General features: G+C 28.3%; 1 protein-coding gene across 2 annotated transcripts; it reads right to left on the bottom strand.

Annotated features, from left to right (window-relative positions):
* Positions 1 to 1,235: 1,235 nt before the first annotated feature.
* Positions 1,236 to 27,312, bottom strand: LOC112694288 (UDP-N-acetylglucosamine--peptide N-acetylglucosaminyltransferase 110 kDa subunit). Of its 2 annotated transcripts, XM_025569713.1 has the most exons (15): positions 27,046 to 27,312; positions 26,361 to 26,477; positions 20,433 to 20,583; positions 20,122 to 20,365; positions 19,976 to 20,044; positions 16,864 to 17,060; positions 4,913 to 5,002; positions 4,714 to 4,819; positions 3,729 to 4,652; positions 3,526 to 3,651; positions 3,039 to 3,425; positions 2,740 to 2,967; positions 2,419 to 2,671; positions 2,240 to 2,363; positions 1,236 to 1,405 (listed from the first exon to the last, which is right to left on the bottom strand). In XM_025569713.1, the coding sequence occupies exons 1-15, from the start codon at positions 27,116 to 27,118 to the stop codon at positions 1,243 to 1,245; spliced, it is 3,252 nt and encodes a 1,083-aa protein (XP_025425498.1). In that variant the 5' UTR covers positions 27,119 to 27,312; the 3' UTR covers positions 1,236 to 1,242. The 2 variants fall into 2 exon arrangements, with proteins under 2 accessions (XP_025425498.1, XP_025425499.1); XM_025569714.1 differs by lacking the exon at positions 26,361 to 26,477 and having other exon boundaries at positions 27,046 to 27,311.
* Between the last annotated feature and the right edge of the window lie 237 nt (positions 27,313 to 27,549).

Raw genomic sequence — 27,549 nt, 5'->3', positions numbered from 1 at the left:
CTACTTGCATCGATTTATAATTAAATAATCATTAATCCATTCGTACATCATATTATATTTCAGTGTATTTCATTTTATTAATTTTAATCAACAATTAATCATTCCACTTCTCGCATCGAAATATATTTTTTAAATCATTAATATACCGAAAATAATAATATAATTTTGTACTTAATACAACAAGTGTAATTTAAAACTCTGTGTAAATATTTAATTTAAGTTATTTTAATCAACATTTTATCATTTCACTATTAGTAATTACTCTTGATTTTGAATCAAAAAATTTATTTTTATTTAGTATATTTTTTATTTTTTTTAACCTATTGAACGGTGTTAAAAAAATAGGTTTAGAATATAAAGAAACAGTAAACAATGAAAAAATAAATAAGTTATATAATGTACATTAATAATTAACTTGTATAAACTTAATACTGATGAAATATAACCATTACTTTTAACTACTTTTAAATGTTTAAACAATAAATTGAATAATAAATATCATAATTCTATATTTACTTATTTAAAACATTTATATATTTATTATACATACAATAAAAATTTAATATTTTGTATGCAATTGTTTTGTTATCATTCCACTTACAGCAATGTATAAAAATTATTTATAATGATTAACATCATCTGTACATCCTAAATTTAATGTACCTTCAACAATTAGTTTAAAAATGTGAATAATTTTTATCATCAGATGAAATTTCATATAAATAACATCATAAGCTCAATTTAAGTTATAATTAATAAAATTAAAATATTGTTTCCGGCTTACAATACCTATTACGCTCACCAAGAATAAAGTTATCTGGTTTTCTATCATAAAAATTGAATGAAACTTCTACTCTCTATCTATAACAGTTTTTAACAAATCTATATGAATAAATTAGACATATACATTTAGATAAAAGAGCACTGGACATAGTGGATATTGTTAATTTTATCTCATATTGGTTATAGATAATGTCATATGGAATCAATCCAATTCTCGCATCAGTATTATAATGATAATCACAGATTCTTTTTTTATAATGTATACAATGATATTTAAAAATCTTAATGCCAATTTCATTTTAAATTATTATCAAAATATTTAAATATTAATGTAATTTAATAGATTTCAATCCTAAATTTCAGTTCACACCTTGCACCATTTTTTAAGTATATAGACAAAAATAAAAAACACTATATTGAATCACTCCAATTCAAATAGTATCTATACTCACAAAAAGTTTAATAATTTTCTAATGAAAGGATGTGATCAGGTTTTTCACCACGTTGGTTCTTATCCCACATTGCCCTATACAGCCTTTCCAAATCATTTGCATAAATTGAACAATTGAACAATGGACTTTCACACCGTGCTCGCCAGACTTCTGCTCTCATAGTTTTCAAACTGAAAAATAAATACAAATATACGTATATATATATATATATATATATATAATATCTATATATATAAAAATTTCGTGTCACGATGTATGTTCGCGATAATCTCCGAAACTACTGGACCGATTTTGATGAAATTTTTTACACCGTGTGTAATTTGGTCCAACTTAAAATATAGGATAGTTTTTTTTCAAATTTTTTAATATTTTAAATATTTTAATTAACTTTTTAATAAATGTGTATAATTGCATGGTGTATTTCGGTGTATTTCTATCACCGGAAACATCAATGAAAATTTAAACGCCAATGACATCGGAACTGCATGTATTTTACCTTCAAGCTACATCGGCAGTCCACGGAGCATGCAGGAATACATACAAGATGCGATGACTTATGTACGTCATTACGGTCGACCTGATTTGTTTGTTACATTTACGTGTAATCCAAATTGGGAAGAAATAAAAAGTTTGTTATTACCAGGCCAACAATCAATACATCGTCACGATATCGTTACACGTGTGTTTAAACAAAAGTTAAAATCTTTAATTAATTTAATCGTAAAATATTCAGTTTTTGGTAACACACGTTGCTGGCTGTATTTTATTGAGTGGCAAAAGCGAGGTTTACCTCATTCTCATATTTTGGTTTGGCTTGAAGTTAATCGCGCCGTCTCGAGTTTTGTTTGTTATTTTTATTTATACAGTTTAAAAATTTATACATGCTAAAAAACCAACTAATACGCGGGCAACGCCGTGTCGGGACAGCTAGTATAATTATATAAATTAAAATAAAAAATAAATACTAAAAAATTAATAATATATATTTAAAAATAAATACATACTATTCTTTATCAGTTCCCAATCTAATAGCGATGTCTTGATATTCTTCTCTATTCCTAGCAATGAGTTCAGGGCATCCAAGTGCTGCCAATTGTGATGCAGCTACTCTGGATGCTAATGTTTCTCCTAAAATACATGACACATCATAATACGTTCAATAAAACTAAAAATTTGTAAATACCTGGTAGGGTAACTACAGGTGTGCCTGTCCACAATACATCCATACTAGTAGTATGACCATTACAAAGAGGAGTATCCAAACATACATCAGCCAATTGTCCTCTACGTACATGTTCTTCTTTAGCCGCAACATTACTGAATAATATACGGCCAGGCCCAATACCCAAATTAGCAGCAGTATTAAGAATATGAGTTTCACCAACCGCTGGGAAACGTAGCAACCATAATACAGAATTGGGAACTGCTTTCAATATCTTAATTCAGAAGTTTATATAAGTACAAAAGTAGATTAAACGCATAATAAAAATTAATTTCTTCTTACATTGACCCACATAGTAAGAGTATTGGGATCTATTTTGTATAATTGATTAAAATTACAAAAAACCACTGCCTCTTCTGGTAAACCATACTGTTGACGTGTAGTAATAACAATATTCTTTGGCACTTCTTCTCCAGTAGCTGCTTTGTTATTGGTTTGATTTGTTGCCAATCCATTTTGTACTACAACTCCATTTACTGAAGTTTGAATCTGTCCAGAAGCAATCATAGTCTAAAAAAAAAATAAAACTATAGGACTAGAAATAATTTGAAAATTAAAAATTTATTTTTAAATGTTATTACCTCAATATGTGTAGTAGTTGGTAATTCAGCTACTTTAAAATTAACCTCAACCGGTCTAGTCAATTTAGAATCAGCAATTTCAGAAACAATAACTTGTTTAATTTCTTTAATATTAGTGTTTTCAATAATTGGAGATAAGTCTGTAGCATTTATGACAGCTACATTATCAGCAACATTTTTATTGCAGGCCAGTATGTCAGATAAAATAATTCTTTCGCACAAGTGAGGAAACATTTGTCTGTGATCGCCAATAAAATATGTATGAGGCATATAAGCTAATTTTTCACTATACTGAGCTGCAAGTTCGATTGGTGATGTAACCCTATCGGTAATTAAGTAATCCATAAAAGGAGCTCCACTGGTACCTGGATATCCAAGCCACATTACCTAAAAATTAAAAATGAATTAAGTACAATTATGAACACAGAAATAACAAATGTTTATTGATTTAACTTTTTAATTTAATAATACTAAGTTAATTATTTACTTGTATTGGAGCAGGACGCAATGCAAATATTTCATTTCTAGCACCTTTAGTGTATCCATTCAAATTTACCAAAATATGTATACCATCACTATTTATTTTATCAGCAGCTTTTCCATTACAAGGAATCTGTAACACAAAATGAGAATATTTACATTTAATATAATTAACAATTTCTTAAGATTTGATGCTTTAACGGTACTAACAGTTGATAAATCTATGAAATGTTCTGCTTCCCTAGCAATTTTGGATCTGAATGTAGTGTTATCATCCGCAGATAAAGCATAACAGAATATTTCAACTTTGTCTTTGTTATGCAAACCTGGTATTGATTGCATTAAATGTGATGTAGGATGATTACCAAAATCTGATGAAACATATCCAATTCGTAAGCGGTTGCCAGGAGCTAAATCTTTAACGTAATTGTAAGGAGGTTTATGCAAAACTTGAATTTTTTCCAAACACAATGCAGCGTGACGTCCAGCAATTGCCTTTCTAAAATTATGAGATAATGGATACAGCATAGAGTGATGAGGATGGACAGAAGGTAGACGATTTTTCTCCAGTTGTTCAGCAACAATGCTAACCAATTTTTTCATACGTGGTTCATAATCAGTCCAGTCACACACAATTTGTAAACAATGTGCAAGATTGCAATAAGCATCAGGGAAGTCTGGTTTTAGTCTCAAAGCAGTTCTATAAGAAGCAATAGCTTCTGGTATATTTCCAGAATCCTTGTGAATAGAAGCCAAATTACTGTGAGCATCAGCAAATGCTGGGTTTATCTGTATAGCTCTTGAATAACATTGTAAAGCGTTCGGTATATCTTGCATTTCTTTGAGAGTGTTTCCCATGTTTGAGTAAGCATCTGCAAATGTTGGTTGAATACGAATAGCTTCTTGATAATGGTTTAAAGCTTCTGTTAATTTGCCTTGTTGTTGAAGAACAGAAGCCAAATTGGAATGAGCAGCAGCAAATTCTGGAAATACTTCTAAAGCTTTCAAATATAGTCGAGTTGCTTCTTCTATATGACCCTGTTCGCGTTTTATATTTGCCAAATTGTTTAGAGAATCTGCGTGTGTAGGACATAATTTCAATGCTGTGTTATAACACTCTTCAGCATCAGTTACCTGTAATTATAATTATTATTATAGTAATTAAAACTACAGAATTAAAAAAAATCTTATTTACTTGGCCTTTTTCTTTTAAAGCATTTGCCAAATTGCAGTATGCATCAGGAAAATTGGGTTGTAATTCTATTGCACGGCGATAGGTATCAATTGCCAAATCAATGAGACTGAAAAAGAAAAAAAAAGAAAAATAAATAAATGTTGTTTTCAAGAAAAACATAAATACTAAATTTAAAATAATAATTCAAAATAATACTTACCCTTGTTCGTAATAAACACAAGCCAAATTTCCATGTACAACAGCATTATTTGGGCTCAATGCCAATGCCCGAAGATAAGCAGATACTGACCTGAAACAAAAAAAAAAAAATAATTTTTAAATTAATGTTTTTTTAACATAAATTTGACATTTTTTTTTTTTAATATGTTGAACACATATAATTATATAATATAATAAAATATTTTATTTTAATTTTTAATTATCAATAATTTAAATATTAATAAATATTTTTTAGAAATAGGAAACATTTTTTTTTTTTTTTACATAGTAATAATTAAGGCTGGGATTTCGATATACTTTTAATTTTTTTTTCCAGAGGTGGCTATGTTACAATGCTAGTCTGATCACAAATGTGCAACATATACTTTTAAATGAGAATAAGAAAATTTATTTTGCATTTTTTTGCATTTTTTAATTTTAAAGTAATTTTCTTCATTGTTTAGGGCATTACTGGAGTTTTTGGATCCAAAATTCAAACTTGACATTTTATTTCAAGATTTTACATGCTAACGCAAGTTTTATATACATTTATACATATTTTTTAAAAGCTTAAATAAGTAATATTATTAAACATATAATAATTAGTGATTTATTTATTATTTAATAACTTTTATCATTTTTTTGGTTATTTCTAACCAAGGAAGTAGAACTTATATATTTCTTATATTATCTATTTTCCACAAAGTATACATTGTGTATATTTTTACCATTCAAATTTTTTTACTTTTTTTTATTTAATACACGATTGATATTTTTAAATACAAATGTTAACTATTAAAAATTAAAAAATAGAATTAAAAAGTTCAAATTGTTTTAAAAATAAAAACTTAAAAACAAATATTAACTTGGCATCTTATAAATAATTAATATGTTTATACACATAAAATAAATACATGAAAAATATGGGAATAATTAAACAAGTTAAATATATTTCTAATCTAAAAATAAATAGTGGTATCATAAATTTAAATTGCACATTTTTTAATTTAGAAATCATTAATTATTCAAAGATATCAATTTGGAAAAACGTAGATAACAACTTAAAAATTACACTTCATATGAAAATACGAGTATGAAAATAAAAAGGTCGTCTATTTTTCGTATGAGAAAATCAATCCAAAACCTCACTCTATCAATAAAAAAACTTTGAATTACAAAGCTTTCAGAACTAAGTAATATTATTTAAAATGCCTCTAAAATTACAAAAGCATTATACCAATTCTTATCTTGTTGAATACATCAATTTCATCATTGAATATTCATAACTAGAGTGGATTAGGCAAAATATAAACAATTTTTTTGTAATCGTTTTATGATTAATGCGTGTACTGTCGTCTGTAACATTTATTACCGAGGTTAAATTTAACACAAGCTACCCTGCCCTAGTGATTAACGTACAATATAAATCCTGTCAAATTTTGCTAAGACACGACATAAAGTTTAATTTGCAAAGCTGGTAACGGTGCGTACCACCTAACCTAATACACTTAAATGTAGTTAAACAAATTCGTAGACAGGAACGTGCATGTTTCGTTTATGTGTTAGTCAATAATCTCGAATACAATACACTATCAACAAAATATTCCTAAAGGTGAATTTAAAAATAAATTAAACTTCAACCAACCAACCGCATAAGTATTAATATACCAATAAACTGATTGAGAACAATGTAATTTTAAGAAATAAAATGGCTGACTTGTCAACTACTTTCTATACCAAAAAGAACTCATGTACTGTAAAAAATATTAAGAACATTTTTTAAAGAATTGTTTAACAATGATGTACTTTTATAATTGTTTTTATGACAACTTACTTAATAATCAATGATGCGTGACAAAAATATTATACAGATACATCTAACATCTTCACTGAATAATATAACATCAAATATGCCTGAATATAATTTATTACTTACGGCAGAAATTGATTAAATTAACTGAGTTGCGAAATGAATATACACAAATAGACTAATCAACTTGGAGTATGATTTATAAAGAGTAGTTAACTAATATAAATGTACATAGGGTTTATATTAAATTAATTTTTTCAATAATTTTTTTTAGCAAAATAATAATATTTGTACCAAAATATGAATTATGATAATAATATAATTTCTTCAAAAATATTCAGTTGTTGGAATATTAAATTACATCCTATAAAAAATTAGAAATAATAATTTATATAATGAAAACCGTAAAAAATAAATAAATAGAAAATAAACATTTTATTTGATTTAAGTATTTTAAACATTAATTAATATTAACAACAATGTATTTACAAAGACAAATTGATGAGTAATAATGTAAAATAAAACAAATCAAAGAACGATGACCTAAAATACAAAACTTAATAACATTTTTAAATTAATCTAAGACATTATAATTTGTAGCAAGTAAATTAATATCATAATCCAATAAATTACACGGGCGTTTTCAGGGGTGGCGAGGGGGGGTTGCCCCCCTTGAATCAGTATTTGAGGAATTGATTATATGTGAGATATACATTTCAAATTTTTTTAATGTGGATCATTTTATAACGAAATCAAATTACGCGTGGCTGTAAATACTGAATTGGGCTAATTGTCAAGTCCATACTTAGTGAAAAATCAAATTAGATACAAACATAACTTTCAAAACACAAACAGATGTTAAAAAAAAGAACTACAAATATTAAGGATTCACCTGATTTAAATATTACCAACAATTTTACTTATACATTTTGAACCTGTATTAAATAAAAAATTTGAGTCCCCCCCCCCCCCCCCCAGAGAAGTAAATCTATATACGCCCCTGATAAATTATGTTTAGAATATAAAAGAGTTATAATTAATGAATACTTTAATTTAATACGTATTCAAACACTTTGTTCAAACATAATATAAAATAATTTAAAAAATACTTCAGAAGTTGTCAGTAAGAATTAACAAGAAATATATATATAAATATACTTTTATTGTCTATATTGGAAGAAATAGGTATTTGTTCCTCTCCCCATGAATTACTTTGTTAACGTTTTGTTACTTCGAAAATTGGTCAATATTTTTCTATCAAAACTTCAATAAGTGGTTTCATAAGCATCAGTGACATTTGAAAAATTTAAAATATTGGTTATTTATGACTGACATGACAAACTAATTTATTAAAATTATATTTTATCAATGGTTTACGAAATCGTCTTATTTTTATTATTAAATTAATGTTTATTATATTTTAAGACCATTTTTTAACACCTAAATAAAATTAAAGTTAACTACTTTATCGTAAAACATAATCATAATAACGAAATATATTATTAAAATTATAATAATTTAATAAAATATATTTTAAAAATAATGCACTGACATTATTTTTAGTACACATTCTAAATGCAATAAATTTAATAATATGAACGATTTGATTTAGCTAATGTACTTACATATCTTCAATATAAATTACATAACCATATAAAGCTACTTAAAATATTACATTTTCAAAAATGGGATTAAAAAGGATTATACTTTTAATCTAAATCCATCTAATCAAAAAAATACTTAAGTAAATTTAAATTAGTAGAAAGATAAAGAAACGCGAAGCAATAATAATATATAGATTACAGTACAGATGGTTTGTTCAACATTACGGGTAAGTATATTAAGAGTTAAAACGTTTTTGTGTAACTCAAAAACCACGCTATCGATGAAAAGCACGAACCACTTTATGGCAATGTTACGAATTTGTGAATATTTAAGTTTCTTTTTACATGGAAACCTATTGATTAGAGTTCTGTGAAGATTTTTTATACTTTCATAAAAAAAAAATAAAAAATAAAAAAAAATGGGAAATTTAAAATTATATTTGATATAGTACGTAGAAGTTTCAAAGTTTACAGGAGTATATTGTATAAAAAAAGGAATGAAAATATTTATAAAAGAAATCCTAAATATACAAGCTGACCGTTTCTTTACAGCATTATTTGATTCCATGTTGCTTAAAAATATACCGGTCAGTGTTTGTTAAACTAAATTTAAAATTGCACGAATCGTCAAAAGAAGAAGAAAAACCAAGCATGAGCAACGCGTGAAACGTTAAGACTATAAAAAATAATTGATAATAAAAATAAAAATTACGAAAATATCTTTATAATATGCATTCAAATAAAAATATATTTTTGATCATCATATTATACAGACACACATTAAATATCTTAAATAAATATTCACTTAGTAATAAATGAAAGTTTTGTGATTTGTCCGTACATATAAGATACATAGGATATAACTTAACCTTGTCCTCATAAACATTAACCATCATATTTATACTTCATAAAAAACGATAGAGCGTTTTCCAAAAACGTTATATTTAGACAATATATTGGCGGACGTCCAAAAGCTAAATTGGCAAAATTCAAAACATTACATTGAGACACAACTAAATTTGCATTATACTTATGTATATATATATATTAATAATTATATATATATATATAATTATTAATTCATAAAATTTTTGTAACTTCTGATCCTGCATTCTAGTACGTTATGAATAAAACAGTTAACTAAACTGCCACTAAAGAGTTAACGTGTTGCTTTATATTATTAGTTTTAATCTATTAATCGCAAGTTATATGAAAAACAGCCGCAAGCGTCCCACTAGGGTACACTATATGCAGGAGCGATAACAGCGAGATTCGTGAGATTCGTTTTGATATAAATAAATGAACTTTGCGAAAAGAAAATTAATATCGAAAATTATTGTTTTCAAATAATATATAACTGCTACGCCGGCGGCGGTGAACAATACGCTGCGTGTTGAAATTATTTGAAAACCGTGACATAAACACGAATGTCTGAAGATAACCACCGGCGGCAATCGTTAATGTCACCACTACGCACTTTTGTAATCCCCTTGAGACGAACTTTCGTCATCGTAAGTATATTAGTCACTATGAAAGGGCAGAAGAGTGTATTATTTTGTGCTTTTTTTGTAAGAACCGTGTGTCACCCTTGTCGACTGATGGAAGGAAACGTTTTAAAATGAAATCAATTTTGTTCTATTTTGAGAATAAGTGGCAAATAATGAAAATTCCAATAATATACTGTTCGCTTGATAAACACAATATCGACATCGAACGGATTTTTCACGAGACGAAATAGTTGCAACAAAAAAAATTTTGGTTTTCTAACCGAACGCAATGCGTCACTGTCGCCCGTCTTCTCTCCTGCACCAAAAGGATACATGTGTATTACTATCACGGTCCACACTCAACACACTGCAAAGCGACGACTACCGTAGAATATATAATATTCATATAAGCGCTTTAACGGGAATTGGCTTTTAAAAACTTGAAAAATAAAAAGGTACTTCAAATATTTATAACAAACTACAATTACAAATGTTGTCTCCGCTAATAAAAATTATACGAGGTATAAGTAATTGCTTACATTTAGACAGAGGTTATGCACTTAACATACGTATACTTAAACCATCGGATTTTATGAGAAAAATAGTTAACATGCACTCCTCAAACAATTATACGATCATCAACAGTTAGAAAATTCGAGATGTACCAATTTAAATGATCCAAGGAGCTACAGAAAACGAGAAACAAAACGTTGTAAGGAGATCCTCGTGGCCCGTACCTACGAGCATTTGAATAATGACTGAATTTTAGATTGGAAAAATGTCGAGTTCCAGCAACAACATTAGCGCGCCGAGTACAATAATATACCTTTTCATCCATCGTTTAACGACGCCCAAACATCCGTCGGCCGGATCACGGAGCGCCAACAGCGACTCTTCGTACCTGCGCTGCTCGTCCGGGGGCAATATCGTTATAATGGTGTACACCACGATGCACTGATAGTCCATGACGGGGTGCGGTACGTGATCAGAACGCGAGCAAGTGTCGTACACGGCGGTGTGCAGAACGCACGCGGTGGCATCCGCTCACACGCGACGAGAATATTAGCGAGTAGGTTTTCCGCCGCAGCTGGCCGTTTGGCAAGCGACTTTCGCGCCGCGACGCACAACGATCAGATGATGTTGTTACACGACGAGCCGACGTCATCGTCGCGAACGGGGCCCCGAAGGATGAATTTTTTTTTTTTTTTTTGGCCATCCGAGGTGCCCACCATCCCGTAACGGAACACGTGCGAGGGTATTTTTATTTTTTATCACGCGCAACGGATTCCCGCGTAGAGAGCTCGACGTGTTTATCGATATATTTTTCTCGGCCGCGATGGACAGCCCCGTCGTCGGTCCACGGTCGTCGCCGCGGCGACACGCGCGACACGACTATAGATACGTACTACTACGTACACCGAGCCGTGGAGCAACAGGCTTCATCGGAGCGACGGTGGCGCCATGCCGCTGCTGCTAGTATTAGCTGCAGCATAAGCCGACGCAACCACCGTTTTCGTCGCCATGACGACGACGTTACGTCGGTACAACGAAATGTACATATTACTACATCGCACGGGCGAAAAAACAGAATAAACCCGTTGCCGTGAGGGAGGAAGGGTACCTAGGGATTTTCCTTTGCCTCGCCTGCTCGCCCGTCCGCCCACCAACATCCCTCGGTTCGTTTCGTAGTATTCAACGCCTCACCTTCCGATTATTATCTCGAAATAGGCAAAACCCTCAAGATACACACACACACACGCGCGTGTATAATGTATCAGCAGCAGTCACGCGGGTTTAATAAACACATTTATACATACAAGAAAGTGTCGTCATTTGTTAGAAAGGAAAAATGTCTTGGATGTGCGTTGATGCGAAAAGCAATGGCGTACGCGATGGCAGTGTTCTGTCATTACTACTACTATATACATATATATATATTAAAACAACCTACACGAGGACTACCTTTTTCCACCCGTCACCTATACAACGCGTTTGACGAGGTGGGGTGCTTTTATGTTCTAGTAAGCTACCATCAGTAAAACAACAGTAATAGTAATAGTGTTGTAATAATAATAACGGAATTCTACCGCTGTTGACAAAATAAACCGTATCAAAAATGGTACCGGGAAATGTTTTCGTATACAGATGTATTATTGTTGGATTATACAAAAGATAATGGATATATGCCTGGAATTATTAAGTATAATGGAATTTGTTTACATTATTAAACCGAAATACTGTCGTATAACATTTACAGAATTACTACAATTCAACCAGGTTTAAAATGCTACTAAGTATTTATAAGTGAGAAATATTTGAGTAAATATAGGCATAACAATCGTAATTACAATTTAAATTGTTATCGTGTGCATCATACACCATAACTATATTAGTCTTAAAAAACAATAATTAATGTTTCGAAAACAATTTTTTTTTAATAAAATGCCAACGTAAGGATTACAAAATTACCAAATTAATTAAAGTTTAATTTCAAGTTATTTCATAAAGTTTGAACTAACGTTTAGTAGTTGAAATTTAATTAAAAAAGTATTGAAATTCAGTAGTTAATTATATCTTACTATGTAGATTTGATTAAAAATTCTAAAAATAATACTTATCTGTAACAAATTAAATAAATTGGACATTTACTAATTTAATTTAAACGAAGTTTTTATCGAAACGTAATCACAGGAATTACATATGCTTTACAGAACTTGACATATCCTCCTCGAAATAAGTAATATAGCAAAAATTCATGTTTTTACTAAAATAATTTATCTTTTGATCCTTGACCATTAGGCTGATATTTATGTTGTAAAATAGAAATACAATAATAATTCATACCTACTTCACCATTAAGAGCTATTTTATGAACTGGTGTTTATTAAAGTTACTATATTTGAAGAAGAATAATAAAGGTCCCCACACACTACCGTGGTGGCGTTAAATTTGTACACACTTATTATAATGAGAGTCCGCACACTGCTGCGGTAATTCGGCCGCGGTAAAATATTGCCGCTGCGATATTTATAAAAACTGCAGCATGCTCGACAGGGGCGTCATTTGGGGGGGAGGGGCAGGAGTATGCATTTGCCCGACCCTAGATTTTAAAGTAGCAAAATGGGCCGGAGGCCGGGTCTAAGCGGGCCGGGTTTTCTATAATAATCAATATAATCTTAAATCTACTGACTATTCTAGAATATACTACATAATACAAAAATATAAATTTATGGTATATCATAATAATATATTAATTAATACGTTATTATTATTATTTATTATTCTATTCTATGGAACTATATTCGTTATCTCAACGATAAAGTTTAAAAACCACGATAAAAAGATCAGCTATTGACGTCGTGAACCGTGGTAACCAAGGTTTATAGATAATATCTATAAACCTTGCGTGGTAACCAGTATAATGTAATGTAACTATGACAGAGATATGACTGATAAGAGCATAGCATTGTAAATGTTCGTTATCAATAACGAAATGACCAACGAATGTTGAATTTTTCATTTTGAATTTGATTTTACTTAGTGTGTACTGTGTACTGCGTACAAAATAAAAATTTGACTAGCTAGCGAGCGGAGCGAGCGCCTTTTTTTTATATAAAATTAAAAGTGTTAGTTATAGGGCCAGTCATTATTATGCCCTACCCTATCAAATATTGAAATGACGCCCCTGATGCTCGATTTTACCGCCACAGATCAGCGGTATTTTCAATTGTCTTATATATATTATACATATAATGAATATGATATGTACAATAGTATAAGTACTTAATATAGTACCTATTAACTTACTATATAGATCAGAGGTCCTCAACCTTTTTTTGTTCACGGCACACCATTATACATCACAAGTTTTCGCGGTACACTCATCCACTTGACAACAACAAAAATTTTGGCTAAACGCTATAATATCCAGCTGGGTTAAAACCATACAGTTTACCTACATATGTATCGTCTTATCTGCACAATTAATTGACATTTAACTGTCATAGTTTCATCAATTGGTATTTTCAAATATCAGACATTTTTCACGGCACACCAAGTCGATCTCGCGGCACAGTATTGTGCCGCGACACACTGGTTGAGAACCACTGATATAGATAAATCGTCAATTTATCAATGACATAGGAATTAATAAAGTAACTATACAATTATTGTATGTAATATATAAATATATTATGTTTATACTGGATAAAAATCGCCACCACCACCGCGGCATTGTGTGGTGACCTTAAAAGTTTTACTATTGCAGTATCATGGCAAATAATCCAAGAAGTACACACACACATATATATATATATATATATACGGTCTTCAATAATAATTTAACACATCGATATTTTTAATTATAAGTTAAAAATGAAATATGATTATTCTTTTCCAATATTAACCAAAGATGTTTATTTTAATTTTAAATATAAAGGTTACCTACCTAAACAGATAAGAGAAGTCACAGTAAACTACGTAGAAGTATTTGTATGAGTTACAACAAATAATTTACATAAATATAAGAGAATTTTAGACACTGTAATTATCCTAATAATTTATAAGGATAAGCAAAAAAACAAATATGTACATTAAATAATCATAAACTATGAAGATACATTTTTCTAACAGAAGCAGTAAAATAATAATTTTCATTGACAAAATATGTCAATATAAAAATAAAAAAATAATTGAATAAACTTGAAAAAATAAATACAACTCTGAAATAAAAATAAGAGCAAAGGTAAACTTACTTTGCTATAAATGTATTTAAATGAATAGAATTTTTAATTTAATAACTACAAACAAAAGAAAATCTCTTGTTCTAACCTTACTAATTACTTTTTGATTGTAGCTATATTCAATATTAATAAATGTACGTGGATATAAAACAACTTGGTGATTGGCACAACAAATAAACTTAATATTTATGAAAATTATGTAACATAAACATAAAATAATTTAATATGGGATTTTCAAGACTTCATAACAATTTTTTTGTACTGTGATTTCATTTATTATAAGAATGTATCCTCATACATGAATAATTTATAAATTATAAGTCAATAGGTTATAATAAATACAAAATGCATACCAAGTACCAATATAATATATAATTTTAATAACTGATAAAATTGGAATGATTTCTAGTCAACAGCATTATATCAAAAGCTTTAGATTTGGGGTCGAGTATAAGTAACTATGGCAACGGGCAAATGTTCAATAGTGGTTACCAAAATGCATACATTAAAAATAATATATTTACATTAACAGTATATTTTATAAGATTTATGAGTTGAAAAAATAAAATTTCCAACTTTGTAATTTTTGTAACATAAATAGAGTAAACAATAAAAGAGATTTTTTAAAATTAATTTCAGAAACCATAGTAAAATAGATAGCATTTATAAAAATAAATTTAAAATAAGTAAAAATCTATGTCCAAACATGACTAATTGGATAAATCACCAAAAATTTAAGTATTAGCAAATTTTAATATTAAAACTATTGTTATATAGTAACTCATTTCATAAAACATGCATCTTCAAAGCAAAAATGTATTGCTGCATATTTCACTAAATTTTGACTATTTGAAATTATTACCTAAATAATTTATGGATAATTCTACAAAAATTATTTTGATAAAAATTCAATGAAACTATTGGTATTTAATAAGATTCTCTATAAAAATATAAAAATATATTTTTAATAATAAAAAACTATGATTTTTTTCTTTTTAATTACACTTAAGGTATTATATACTTTAACGGCCTTTGATTCTCTTTATATTCTATTCTTATGAGGTTAAATTTATTATTTTGTTAATTATGTATTATAATATTCATGAACCTAATATAAATTATTATTATTAATTTTTAATTTACATATCGAGCATCAACAAAATTAAATGTATGTATGTAAACATAAGTACTTAAAGTTATTTGTGAATTAGAAAGATTCAATTAGAAAACTGTAAAAACTATAATATTAAAAAAAAATTAATATTTTTATATGATTTTCCGTGAATCCAAAGTTTTATTTTTCAATCCGAACATTTTTACTAGGTTCTTGCTCCAATGTCTAACTCTTGATCAATTACTAAACAACTATAATAATATTCCCTAATCGTAAATGGCATTAACTACCAATGCTAACGTTCTAAATCAATACAAAACAAAAACATTCATTGTTCAGCAAAATAATATTTTTAAATTTTTCCTATCATATTCAATTTAAAGTCAAATTTAATACTTAACATTAATTGAAGGGTTAGAATTAATTAGAATAAATAATTATATTTTCAAATAATTCCATTAAATCCTACACTATAATTATTTTACATTCATTTAAATAGGTAAAAATAAATTGACTATTTTTTAGAAAACGTGTTTTGAAGAACATAAAGTTTTGTGTTAAAACAAAAAGAAGAACATTTATTAATTTAATTTTTTAAATGGGCATGGTCCAATCATATACATTAAACATAATAATAGTTACATAATAATAATTATAATTATAGATAATTATAGTTTTATTGATAAATTCCAGAGTAATCCTCAACACATTAGTAATGCTGAACATGGAAAGAACAATTTAATAGGGTGCTGCAACACTATGCCCAGTATTTATTTCAGACCTTCTATCCCGTAAATTTTCAGGAGAAGGGTTATATGATATGCGATATGCTATAGGAGAAAATAATTAATAAATAAATACAATTTTTCAGCGAATATAAATTTCTTTTTCAAAGAGGTAAATATTCCTTGATCCCCTGAAATAAATACTAACTATTCCCCTATAAATTATTTCATTTAAACTACTGACTTAAATTTTTTCATTGTTTTATATTAGTCTTCAAATTACAAAATTGATAAAAATATTAATAATAAAAAGAATATGAGTAACATGAATAACTACCATTCATATAAGTTTGATAAATATAAGTATTTTTTCCAATACTTTTTAAATTTTTATAAACTTAGGGAATTGAAATGTCAACACATATTTTATTTAAATTATGTAATCAGTAAATAAAATTAACATTACTTACCGATCAAATATTCTTGACTCCTTTAATACATTCCCAAGATTGATATACGCATCCAAAAAGTTTGGATCCAAAGCAACAGCTTTTTCAAAATGATGGATAGCTAACCATATCTCATTTAAGGAGTTGAATACACATCCTAGATTACTCCAAGCAACAGCAAAGTCTGGTCGAGTTTCGATAGCTTTCAAATAGCAAGACTGTAAATATAAAATGTAGAAGGAATCCACAGGAAATTTAAGGAAAGGAACAAATTAAATAATAATTAATAAACAGTAATAGCTGTGTCTTATAGTTTAAGTGTAAACGGAAAACAGAATGAAAAAAGTGTTATGTACAAATTCCTCTCCAAAAAGTTTTTAAATAGTTGGGAAAGCGCAGAAGAAAACATGTAATATGCAAGTCTAAACCAAGACTATAATTGTCTATAAAGGCTGCTAAAATAATTTGAAGTGAAAAACTAATTTATAATGAATTTAGTTTGTTTATAAATTTAATTAAACAAATGGGAAAGGGAGCATTTATAATCATTTTAACAGCCAACAGACAGTACGCGCAATTACGCAGCAACATAACACGATCAAAAAATATTTATATTTTTATAATCGTACTATGTTAATAATGGGACCTAAACGCGCTCAAGCCATACTTTATTCTTTTTTTTTTAACACAATAGAAGTGTTAGGAGAGAAAATGTACACTAGCGCGCATGCTTCGTCATTAACTTCGCTTCCCTTGACACATTCCTATAAACAAAAACAAAAAATGCACTTGTTAAGAAAAAAAATCCTAACACCTAGTATATTTGCCCACTTCAATTGAAGAAAATCATGAATGACACAAATATTAATATTAGTCATATTAATAATGTAATACTATCATAATATTTGAAAATATCATAATTTTCTCAAAGAAGTAATCAGAGAATTATGATATATTAAAAAAAAAAACATTCAGCCTTTTTTTTTTTTTGTGTGAACCAGCAATCACACCGTTGAGATGATCATTGTTACGAGAGTGTGAGGCGAGTGGTTACCAATAAATTTAGTACTTTTGGAGAAAATTTCCCGTTTACAAAATTTGATTTAAAGAGATGTGAATTACTTAGTACCTATTAATGTATGTGGTAGCTATTCAGGAAATAGGAACACACTCGCCGTACATCCTCATCAACTAAACACACAACATTTTTCGTATCATGGACCTAGAAAAATTGATGGATGGTACCTGAAAAGTAAAAAAAAATCCGAATGATATTAGTATGCACGAATTTTTCATATAAATAAAAAGAGAGTCTAGTGTTCTTTTCACGAAATAATTATTTATTTGATTAAGAATAAAAGAAGATTTAGATTTGTATATTATTTTTCGAACGTGATAATAAAATTTAATTTAATAGTTATGTATTAGTTCAGGACTGTATTCAAATAGAAAACTATTTTAATAGTTTTAAAATGGAGGATACTGTTAAAGTTAACTTTAATGTTGGCTTTTAGATAAAAATCGTAAATACAACCCTGAAAGAATACTTTCTCGATCAAAAACTTTTACTTCTATATTTTTCGGCAACTAATAGAACCTAGTTATTCATAAGAACTAATTTAATATAAAATATTAAAGATAATTAAGTTAAATAGCCAAATATTTACTTCACTAGTAGATGATAAAATTCCCAGATCGAGAAAATGGAAATGATTTTTTTTTAATTACTCACCATTTATATCAAGGAACTCAGAGTTGTCCATCGCTTTTTGAAACCAGGAAAATAATATGGAAAACAATTTAAGGAAAGAAAACATAGGAAAATAGATAAAAGATGAAAATAATGAAAATATTTGAAATGAAGTCAAAAAGATGTTGATAACTTTTTGTTGTAGATCGGCGCATTGAAAACTTTTAATGAAATCTCATCAGTTAGATGAATCAAAGTTATAAATAATTATTTAAATTGTAAAGCAAATAGGAAACTAGTTTTAAAATATATAATTTGGTTTTTCATAACTTATACCAATATTTTATATATTATAATAGAATATATACAATGAAATTATGAATTTTTATATTGTTATACATTTCAGAAAATAAATTGAATACTTATAATGAGATCTATAAATAAAATAATTCTAATTCTTTTACTTTAATTACTATTGATAATAATACAACATTTAAATGAATTGCTTTACAATAATTTTATTACATTAAATTTTACTTTGCTTTTAAGTACTAGATAAAAATTACTTTTATCAAAATTAAAAGACAGCTATTGGATATTCAACAACAAAAACACATAGTTTTCAACACTTAATTTATCATTTGTCTCAATAATTTTTACTTAATTATAGTAATAATCATAAACTACTGGATTTAAATGAAACAAAAAACTTATTAAATATTGCAAACTAGTGTTATAATTTGTATTCACAGAATACAATAAAAAGAATCAAATGCTCTTATTAAAAAAATTAGTGATTTACATAATAATAAATATTACCAATTAAAATGTTTTTTAAACATTAAACTGTCAAATTATTTTTAATGAATCATACAATAATTATAATGTTAGTAATACAAATATACAAACGTATGTATACCGAATAATGTACTTTTTTTTTTAAATAAAACATTTAATTCTTTTCCGCGCGTACGTAAAAATAGGCAAGCGCAGCGCAAGTCAATTGAATCAGAATGTATGTTTTCAAAACTTTTTTATTTAAAATTATACTTTTTGTTTTTAATTGCATTAATAGCATAAAGAAATATTCTAAAAAAATTACATTTAAATAAATAAAAACATACATAATGATTGACAACTGAAATTCCGCAAACAACCAAAAAAATACACAATTGTTTACGGAATAAAATTATTTTAATATTAATACTGAAATTCTTGAACCAATTGATGAAGAATAATAAAGCTACCATAAGCAAAATGCATTCAATCATTTGTTTCAAAAAATTCAGTAATATGCGCGCAATAGATGAATTCCAATAGCGGTCTTGAGATGTTAATAAACAAATTATAATTCAAAAAATGTATTCTATTTTTATCAGTGACCGATCTACAACAGAACACCTGAAAAATTAATTAATCAACACAATTAATATTTGTCTTTACCTTAGCCTCGTCCAATCTGCCTAATGCCTTCAACAAGTTCCCAAGATCACTTCGAACACAATACAATTCCTAAATAGATATTTATAATCAATTATTAATTATTAAGGTATTAGGCTCCACATTTTTAATAATATTTTTACACTTACAGGATTATACTGTAATGCTGTAACATACGCTTGAACCGCTTGTTCCATATCACCAGCAGCTACAAGAGCAGCTGCCAGATTTATGTAGCCATCAATGAAATCTGGCTTTAAACGTACAGCATGACGATAATTATCTAGTGCATCTTGAAGTTGTCCACGTTCTTTGAAAACATTTCCTAGATTACTGTATGCTTCAGCTAGTAGAGGATTATGTTTAATAGCCAATGACGAAAACTGAGCAGATCTAATAAAAATTAAACAAATTGAAAATATAAAAATGAATCAATTGTTTTAAATTGTTTTAAACTCACTTATCTAAGCGTCTGCATTGAAAATGTATGGATGACAAAAGTAATAATACACCAGTGTTGTTAGGTTCTTGACGCCAAAGTTGCATACAATGTCTTTCAGAACTTTCATAATCTCCAGCTTGGTATTCTCTATGTGCCAATTCTAACAAACCTACAAAATAAAACATTAGTAAGTTATTGACTTATTTTATACTTAATACTTTTATTTTGCCCATATTTTCAAGATACTCCACATGATAAAATATATTGAGAAACAAATAGGCCATAATAATATATGCAAATATACTTAGATTAAATTACAGTCTATAAGTCATAACTTAGATGTATTCATAATTTAAATAGTGTTTAAATGAAGCATGTGATTAAAATGATTAAAATTAATATTAAACATAAATTCTTATCCTGAATCAAGTTGAAAATTATACAAATTATAAAATTGAAATTCATGACAAAAATTATCATCATTCACATTATTAGGAATACAGCATAAATGGTTTATGTTAAAATTACTTATAGAATAATACTGAAAATGTATTTATCTATAAAACAAAATCAACTAAAAATAACTTTGGTTCATATTTCATTACATAATTTATAGGATAATTTCTGATAATTTAGAAATTTAAACTAAAACTATTGAAATACATCAACATATAAATATAACAAATAAATTATAATAGTAAGAGAAGATTTATGTAGAGATGATAATCACTATTCTTCCTTAAGCATTAGATATTCTACAATTATTAAGCAAAAACATATGAGAACCAGAAATTCTGAGATTTTTTTCTTGTTCAATACGAATAAAAATTATACAGGAAATCCACATCTAAAAATGAAAAACCAACAAAAATTACAGGTTTTTTCTTCTTCAAAAAAAAAAAATAGTGGCTGTCATATAGTATGCAGTTTACCGGCAAACGCGTTGTAGAATGCGGTCTACCTGCGGTTTTTGCATAGGCTTAAGTTTATTTTTAATAGATACCTACACTTTAATCTTTTTCTTTGGTCAACACTTTATTTTTATTGCCTTATACACAGATAACAATATTTCGACATTTTGTAAAAGTATGGGATCAATAGCTCAGTACGTCATTTATTGCGTGACACAATTTATATTTTACACATTCAATATGTTGGCAAAAGATTTTTATTCAATTATTAGTAGTGACTAATCAACCACAAATTTTTTTATTAGCAAAAATGTTGTGGCAAATAATGAAAATGCCGAATGTAATAAGTCTGAAAGTGCTATGAATTTATATACATATTATTGCAGATATCTCTTGGAAACATGGTGGTGTAGCATAAATAAATCAGATTTATTTAATGCATTTTTGAGAGATATGGCTGAAGTTTTTGTATAACATATTACATTATATTTATTTATACTCATTGACAACAATTTTTCTGACAAACTAATTTTTAATTATTAATTTTTTACTATTACTGTTACAATAATTATACTTTAATATTATGATATAATTTTTAATTTATTTATTTGCAGTAGACCGCATACTATATTCATAAATCGCCGGTAGACTGCATACTATACTCGTAAATTCACCGGTAGACCGCATACTATACGACAGCCAAAATAATCTTGAACATAATTTGTATACTATAACTAAAGAAAATATTTTTTCAAAATGTTAATGAATGAAATGAATGAAAATTATATATTCATATATTTCTAAATATATTTAAAATAATTTAATTAAATAATTATATTATAAGTATAAAAATAAATAGTCTTTGAGCGTTATATTATAAAATACAATTTTTCCTGTAAAATAATTTTTATTTTTAATTGTCCCTGGCTGATTTAAGTTTTGAAGGTTTAATTGTAATAAATTCTTAGTTTAAATACTATATAAAAATGAAAGCTTTTAAGCTAGTTTAATTTAAATAAAATAAATCAATTCCATGACCCAAATAAATTTAAGTATCTGTAAGTAAAAATTAAAGTTGAGTAATTATATAGAATATATTTTGATCAAGAAAATAAAAAAATAGAAAAATGCATACTTGCTACATAATAATAACTAGCAATTTATTATCTACCTAAACAGATTTAATTAAATGTAATTTAATAAGAACTAAAAATATGCATTATTAATAAAATTAAACCTTAAATTATTCTTAAAATAGTAAAATATATGACAAACTCTGAATAAAACATAAAACTATCTTAATTAATGGTTTGATACCTTAAGACAGATACACAATGGAGCATTTAGGTGTTAACTGAATACGAAGTGTGAACAGTGCTTAGCTCCACAAAAATATCATTATTTTGATGAATATCAAAAGTTACATATACACCACCAGTAAGTATGGTAAACCAATTAAACCAATTGCTTTCAGCAAATCGCCTAAATTGTTCTGCCTCTACTGAACTTTATTTTAATAAACATTTTTTTCTGCAAACTTTTATATGATTCACTAGTTGTAAAAAATTATAATATGACATAAATCTTTCATGCATTAGAATAGGTTTTTGGATATTAGTATTTTGTTTTAAAATATAATAAGTAATCAAAATCAATAGAAAATATTCTAATGACGTTTCTGAACTATCCACTCATTTCCAGTAATAAATCTAATCCACTAAATAAGTTCCTAGGTTTAATTAAATTAGTTTGACACCATCTTATTTCAATTCTTTTTTTTTTTAAAAAATATGAATTAAAATTTATGCTACACTAGTTATTTGCAAATTAGATATTGTACACAATGTTACACAGAAACAAAGGATGATTAACTGATGGATTGACTGGCAGATAACTGATACAGAGTAATGCTCTACCCAAACATAAGAACTGATCATTTATAACATGTAACATACGAGCGAAAAATAACTCTGTTACATTACATTTAAATGCACTAGTATGTATTCACCTTAACCTAACTATTTATAATTGACATATACAATCATTCAGATTCAAAGTATCTGATTCTGATTATAAGTCCATGTTAAGAAACATACAAAATAAAATAATTAGTTAACAACTACATTCTATTTTATATAAAAACACATTGGGGCAGTAGATAAAAAATAGTTGTGTTTACATATGCAGGGCTAATGATAGGGATGGGCGACCTGAGCCTACACTTATGGCACCTCAATGATATAATATTAAAACTGAAAAAATTATAGGAGTATAATTCTAATATTATTTCCATTCTATTGACTATTATTTATCATGATAGGTATATAATAATTTAATCCATAGATATGAATTATTATTATTGCTAGTAGCTATTTATTTAGAATTTGGATATTAAGAGCACTAGATAATGATTTAAAATAAAACGACTACTAATTATATGGAGAGGCGTATATTTGTTTATTTGCTCGGGTTGCCAATGACTACTGCTAGTACTGTACATAATATGTATTATGATACCCTTTGTAATTGTAATTAAGCTATATAAAGGTTTCTTTTCTAATAGAAGCAGACAATTTCCAATTACTGATGATTTTACATAGAATAGTATTCTACAGCTTAGGATGTCATGGGTATCACAGTAAAATTAAGTTAGATTAGAACTTTGATATTTGGAATACATATGAAGTTTTCATCATAAAAAAACTGACTTTTCAATAATTATAAAATAATATATATTTTTTTCTTTTAATTTTTTTATTATGATTAATACAATTATAGATAAATCAGAAAATTGTCTTATAAGCTTATCACTTAAAACATAAAAATCAGCAATTAAAGTTAGAATAATTAAATAATTTCAGAAATGAATTTAAAAATGTAGATGTATTTTAATAATTAGATACCATAATAAGATAATAAAAATCTGATTCATATTACTAATATTTTGAATATAAAATATTGCATGGGCTTCAAACACAGATAATAAATAAATATGTACATATAAATATAATATCAGTCAAGTAATCCATTTGTTTTATACAGTGACATAGGAAGACTGGCTGCACCCCTGGAAAACTTAGAAAAAGTTACCTTTTTAACCAATTAACATTTAATGTCATATTATTTTTAACCTTTAATTTTACTAATATTTGTAAGTTAACAATTTATACTTATAAGTTATTATTACAGTGTTAATTTTAAACTTTGAAAATTTGCTTTTCTCGCTTCCCGACTGGCAAATTAATTCATCGATAATTTCTTCATATAAAATTTTTTATTTAAATATTCTATTTTCATAATTTGATCATTGAATTCATACTTAGTGTGTACAAATAGACAACATATACATATTCCAAAAAGTACAATGGAAAAATGTCGATTTAATTATGGGATAAAAATATGACTTTTGCAAAATTTTGTGACCCTGGGGTAGGCAGAGTTTGCCATACCATTACTACGCCACTGCTTTTGTATGGTAAGGAGCTTTCTATCTATTTTTCATATTAAGCAACAAAAAAAAAAACAATTTAGTAAATATTTTTCAACATGTAAAAACTTTAAAATTATAAAGTTTTTGATTATATTTTTACTGGACATAGGAAGGCTAAATGGTTAACTATTCGTTATTCAAAATTGGTTAGCCATTCTTAATATTTTAATGGGTGATTGCCGAACTACTTGTCACGTTATGTTTCAACATCCAATGAAAAATATTAAACCTTCAATGCTTGTATTTCAGAGAAAAAATTTTAATCATCAACCTTAACACAACCTATGTTAAACAAAGTTAACTGTCAATATTATGTACACTAAACTAAATAAAGTGAAATTTCGATTAATCATCTACATGACATTCAGCCAGACCCATCTAAAATATGAAAACTTTTATATAGAAACCAAAAATTAATGATCAATAATAATGAAAATAATTTCTAGCTGATTCACTGGTACTGTAATATATATATATATAAAACAGATAAGTTTACCAATACATATTAAATTAATGAAAAATTAGAAAAGACACGTTATCTTTCAAGTCATCGAAGGAAATTAACATTTAAAAAATTATTAATGTACCTTAATTTAAATTAAGGTCTAATTTTATGAGTTTCATGAATTCTATTGAAATTATGCTTAATTGTGTCATATGTAGTTAAAATATTTTATAAAAAAAAAATTAGATAGGTAAACACCAATTATAGTTTATGAATTACATAATGTTTTAAAATAGTTTCAAAAGATAAAAGTATTTAACTACTAACACCTAGTAAATAAAGTTAAAAAGTTCTTTTGAGAACAAATCATCTAGAATGAAAATCTATAAGTGATAAAATATAGGTATCGATATTATGTATTAATGTTAACATTTTGAAATATTTATTATACTATTGTGTAGTATGAGAGAATTAATATTCTATTTATTAAAAATTTTAATATTTTTCAAAAAATAATTGGTAGGGATAGTACAAATTAGTACAATTCATCTTGTACTATTACAAAAAATATAGAAGTATGATAAAAAAATGTCCAATACAATCTGTAATATTTTTATTTAATAAGTGCATGATTTACCCATTTAAAGTGCATACATTAAATAAATAAAATTAAAATCACAAGTTTCTGTTTAAAACAATTCAAACAAAATTTTAAAAAATTAGTGCAATAATATCATAAATTTTAACTTTGAATAAAACCCAAGCTGAATAATTCACAGACCGCTGAGCACAACATGAAGTACATCAACAGAGTCTCAATCATCAATATTTTGGAAAACATTGTCCAAATATCTTACCTTTAGAACTCGAAAATCAAGCCAATACAAGTAATGTTTGGTAAAGAGAAACCAACATCTGTAAGGGTAAGTCACACATGAGAACAAAATGGGTGCATGTACCCAGGACTTAGTGCTAGTGATGATGTGCCCCGACATCTATTGTGTACATATACACAGTAAAACCAGTAAACGTGTTGAAGTAGACGAAAATCGATAATCATAAACGCTAGAAAAGCGTTATGCATATAGATAAGTACTAACCAAACTGGTCTTGGAGCAAAGTTTCATTCTGACTGAGAGCACTCAATATCAACATGGTGGTGGCCGCCGAATGAATGGTGACACCGAGGACCGTACAGAATAGGCTGGCAAAAATGACTGAAATCGACGGCAGAAATAAATAAGATTTTATAGCGAAACGTCGTCGACAGCCGGGCCGAAATGACGGCGACAGCGCGAGCACAAGAAAATACGACGGAGGCGACAAAAATCACGAACGTACGGAGAACGCATGGGTAAACAACGTGCCACGAAGTACCCAACATGCGATGTAAGAAAAAACCCGTACAAGAAAGTAAAATCGGAGGTTTGAAATAAACGATTATCGTACGTAGCACGTAGAAACGTGTGAAATGAGCAAGTATAATCATCAACACGGATCAATCACGACGTCGCACTACGAACTCTCTCATTCTCTCTCACTCCACCGGACCGTATACCTTCTCACGGTGCGCCGTCGTCATCTATTTCCGTCGTAAAGACTTTCGGTACCGAAATAGAACTCACGAATCGACCTTTTCTCGACTGTACGATAACAGTCAATAACGACAACACCGCCGTCGGGAACGGTTGTCGGCGTGCCTGAAGTGGGTCGTAGACGTAGATAACAACAATATATACATTATGGTTATTATTATGAACCGTGTGTAATCGTCGTGAGACTTACCGGCCGACGCAGCGGCCGAGTTGTCCTCCAGTTTCAGTATGACCGTGGCTGCATGGTGCGTTTGGGACTGCATCGCGGCGAATGTATTCGCCGTATCGTCGACAACAGCGAAGTGCCGTCAACAGTACTCGGATCGCGTCTCGTCGATCGCTGAACGAGTGGTGGTGCGTGGTCGGCAACTCCGTCGTCTCGATAGCAAATGGTACGGCCGCGGTCGGTGCAGTGTACGACGTTCGGTTGCGACGGGTGGCCGTTTCGGTACGATATTCAGCGCCCGTCCCCCACTCCGATCTCTCGACCGCCGCTAACCTCCCGCGCGCGTGCGCGCGTACGCGCGGGGAAACGGAGAGCACGCGCACGCGCACCCCGGGCTGAACCGATGCGGTGGCGGTGGTAAACCGGTATAGACGGCGACGTGATGTCGCGGGGTTCGGTGTCGTGTGCCGTGGTAGAGATGGACCCGCGGAACGGGTGAAAATATGTGCGCGGGGAGAGCGTGCGTGC

Source organism: Sipha flava, unplaced genomic scaffold, assembly GCF_003268045.1.
Source record: "Sipha flava isolate LNK unplaced genomic scaffold, YSA_version1 126_pilon_pilon, whole genome shotgun sequence".
Classification (NCBI taxonomy): Eukaryota; Metazoa; Arthropoda; class Insecta; order Hemiptera; family Aphididae; genus Sipha; species Sipha flava.
This window is presented reverse-complemented; position numbering and strand designations above follow the sequence as displayed.

Excerpts from the sequence above, each read along its gene's own strand:
- LOC112694288 (XM_025569713.1), bottom strand. The coding sequence starts at position 27,118 with ATGCAGTCCCAAACGCACCATGCAGCCACGGTCATACTGAAACTGGAG. Across the intron at positions 20,045-20,121 it reads CAGCATTACAGTATAATCCT|GAATTGTATTGTGTTCGAAG; the intron begins GTAAGTGTAAAA and ends ATATCTATTTAG. Across the intron at positions 3,652-3,728 it reads ATTTCATAGATTTATCAACT|ATTCCTTGTAATGGAAAAGC; the intron begins GTTAGTACCGTT and ends TTTGTGTTACAG.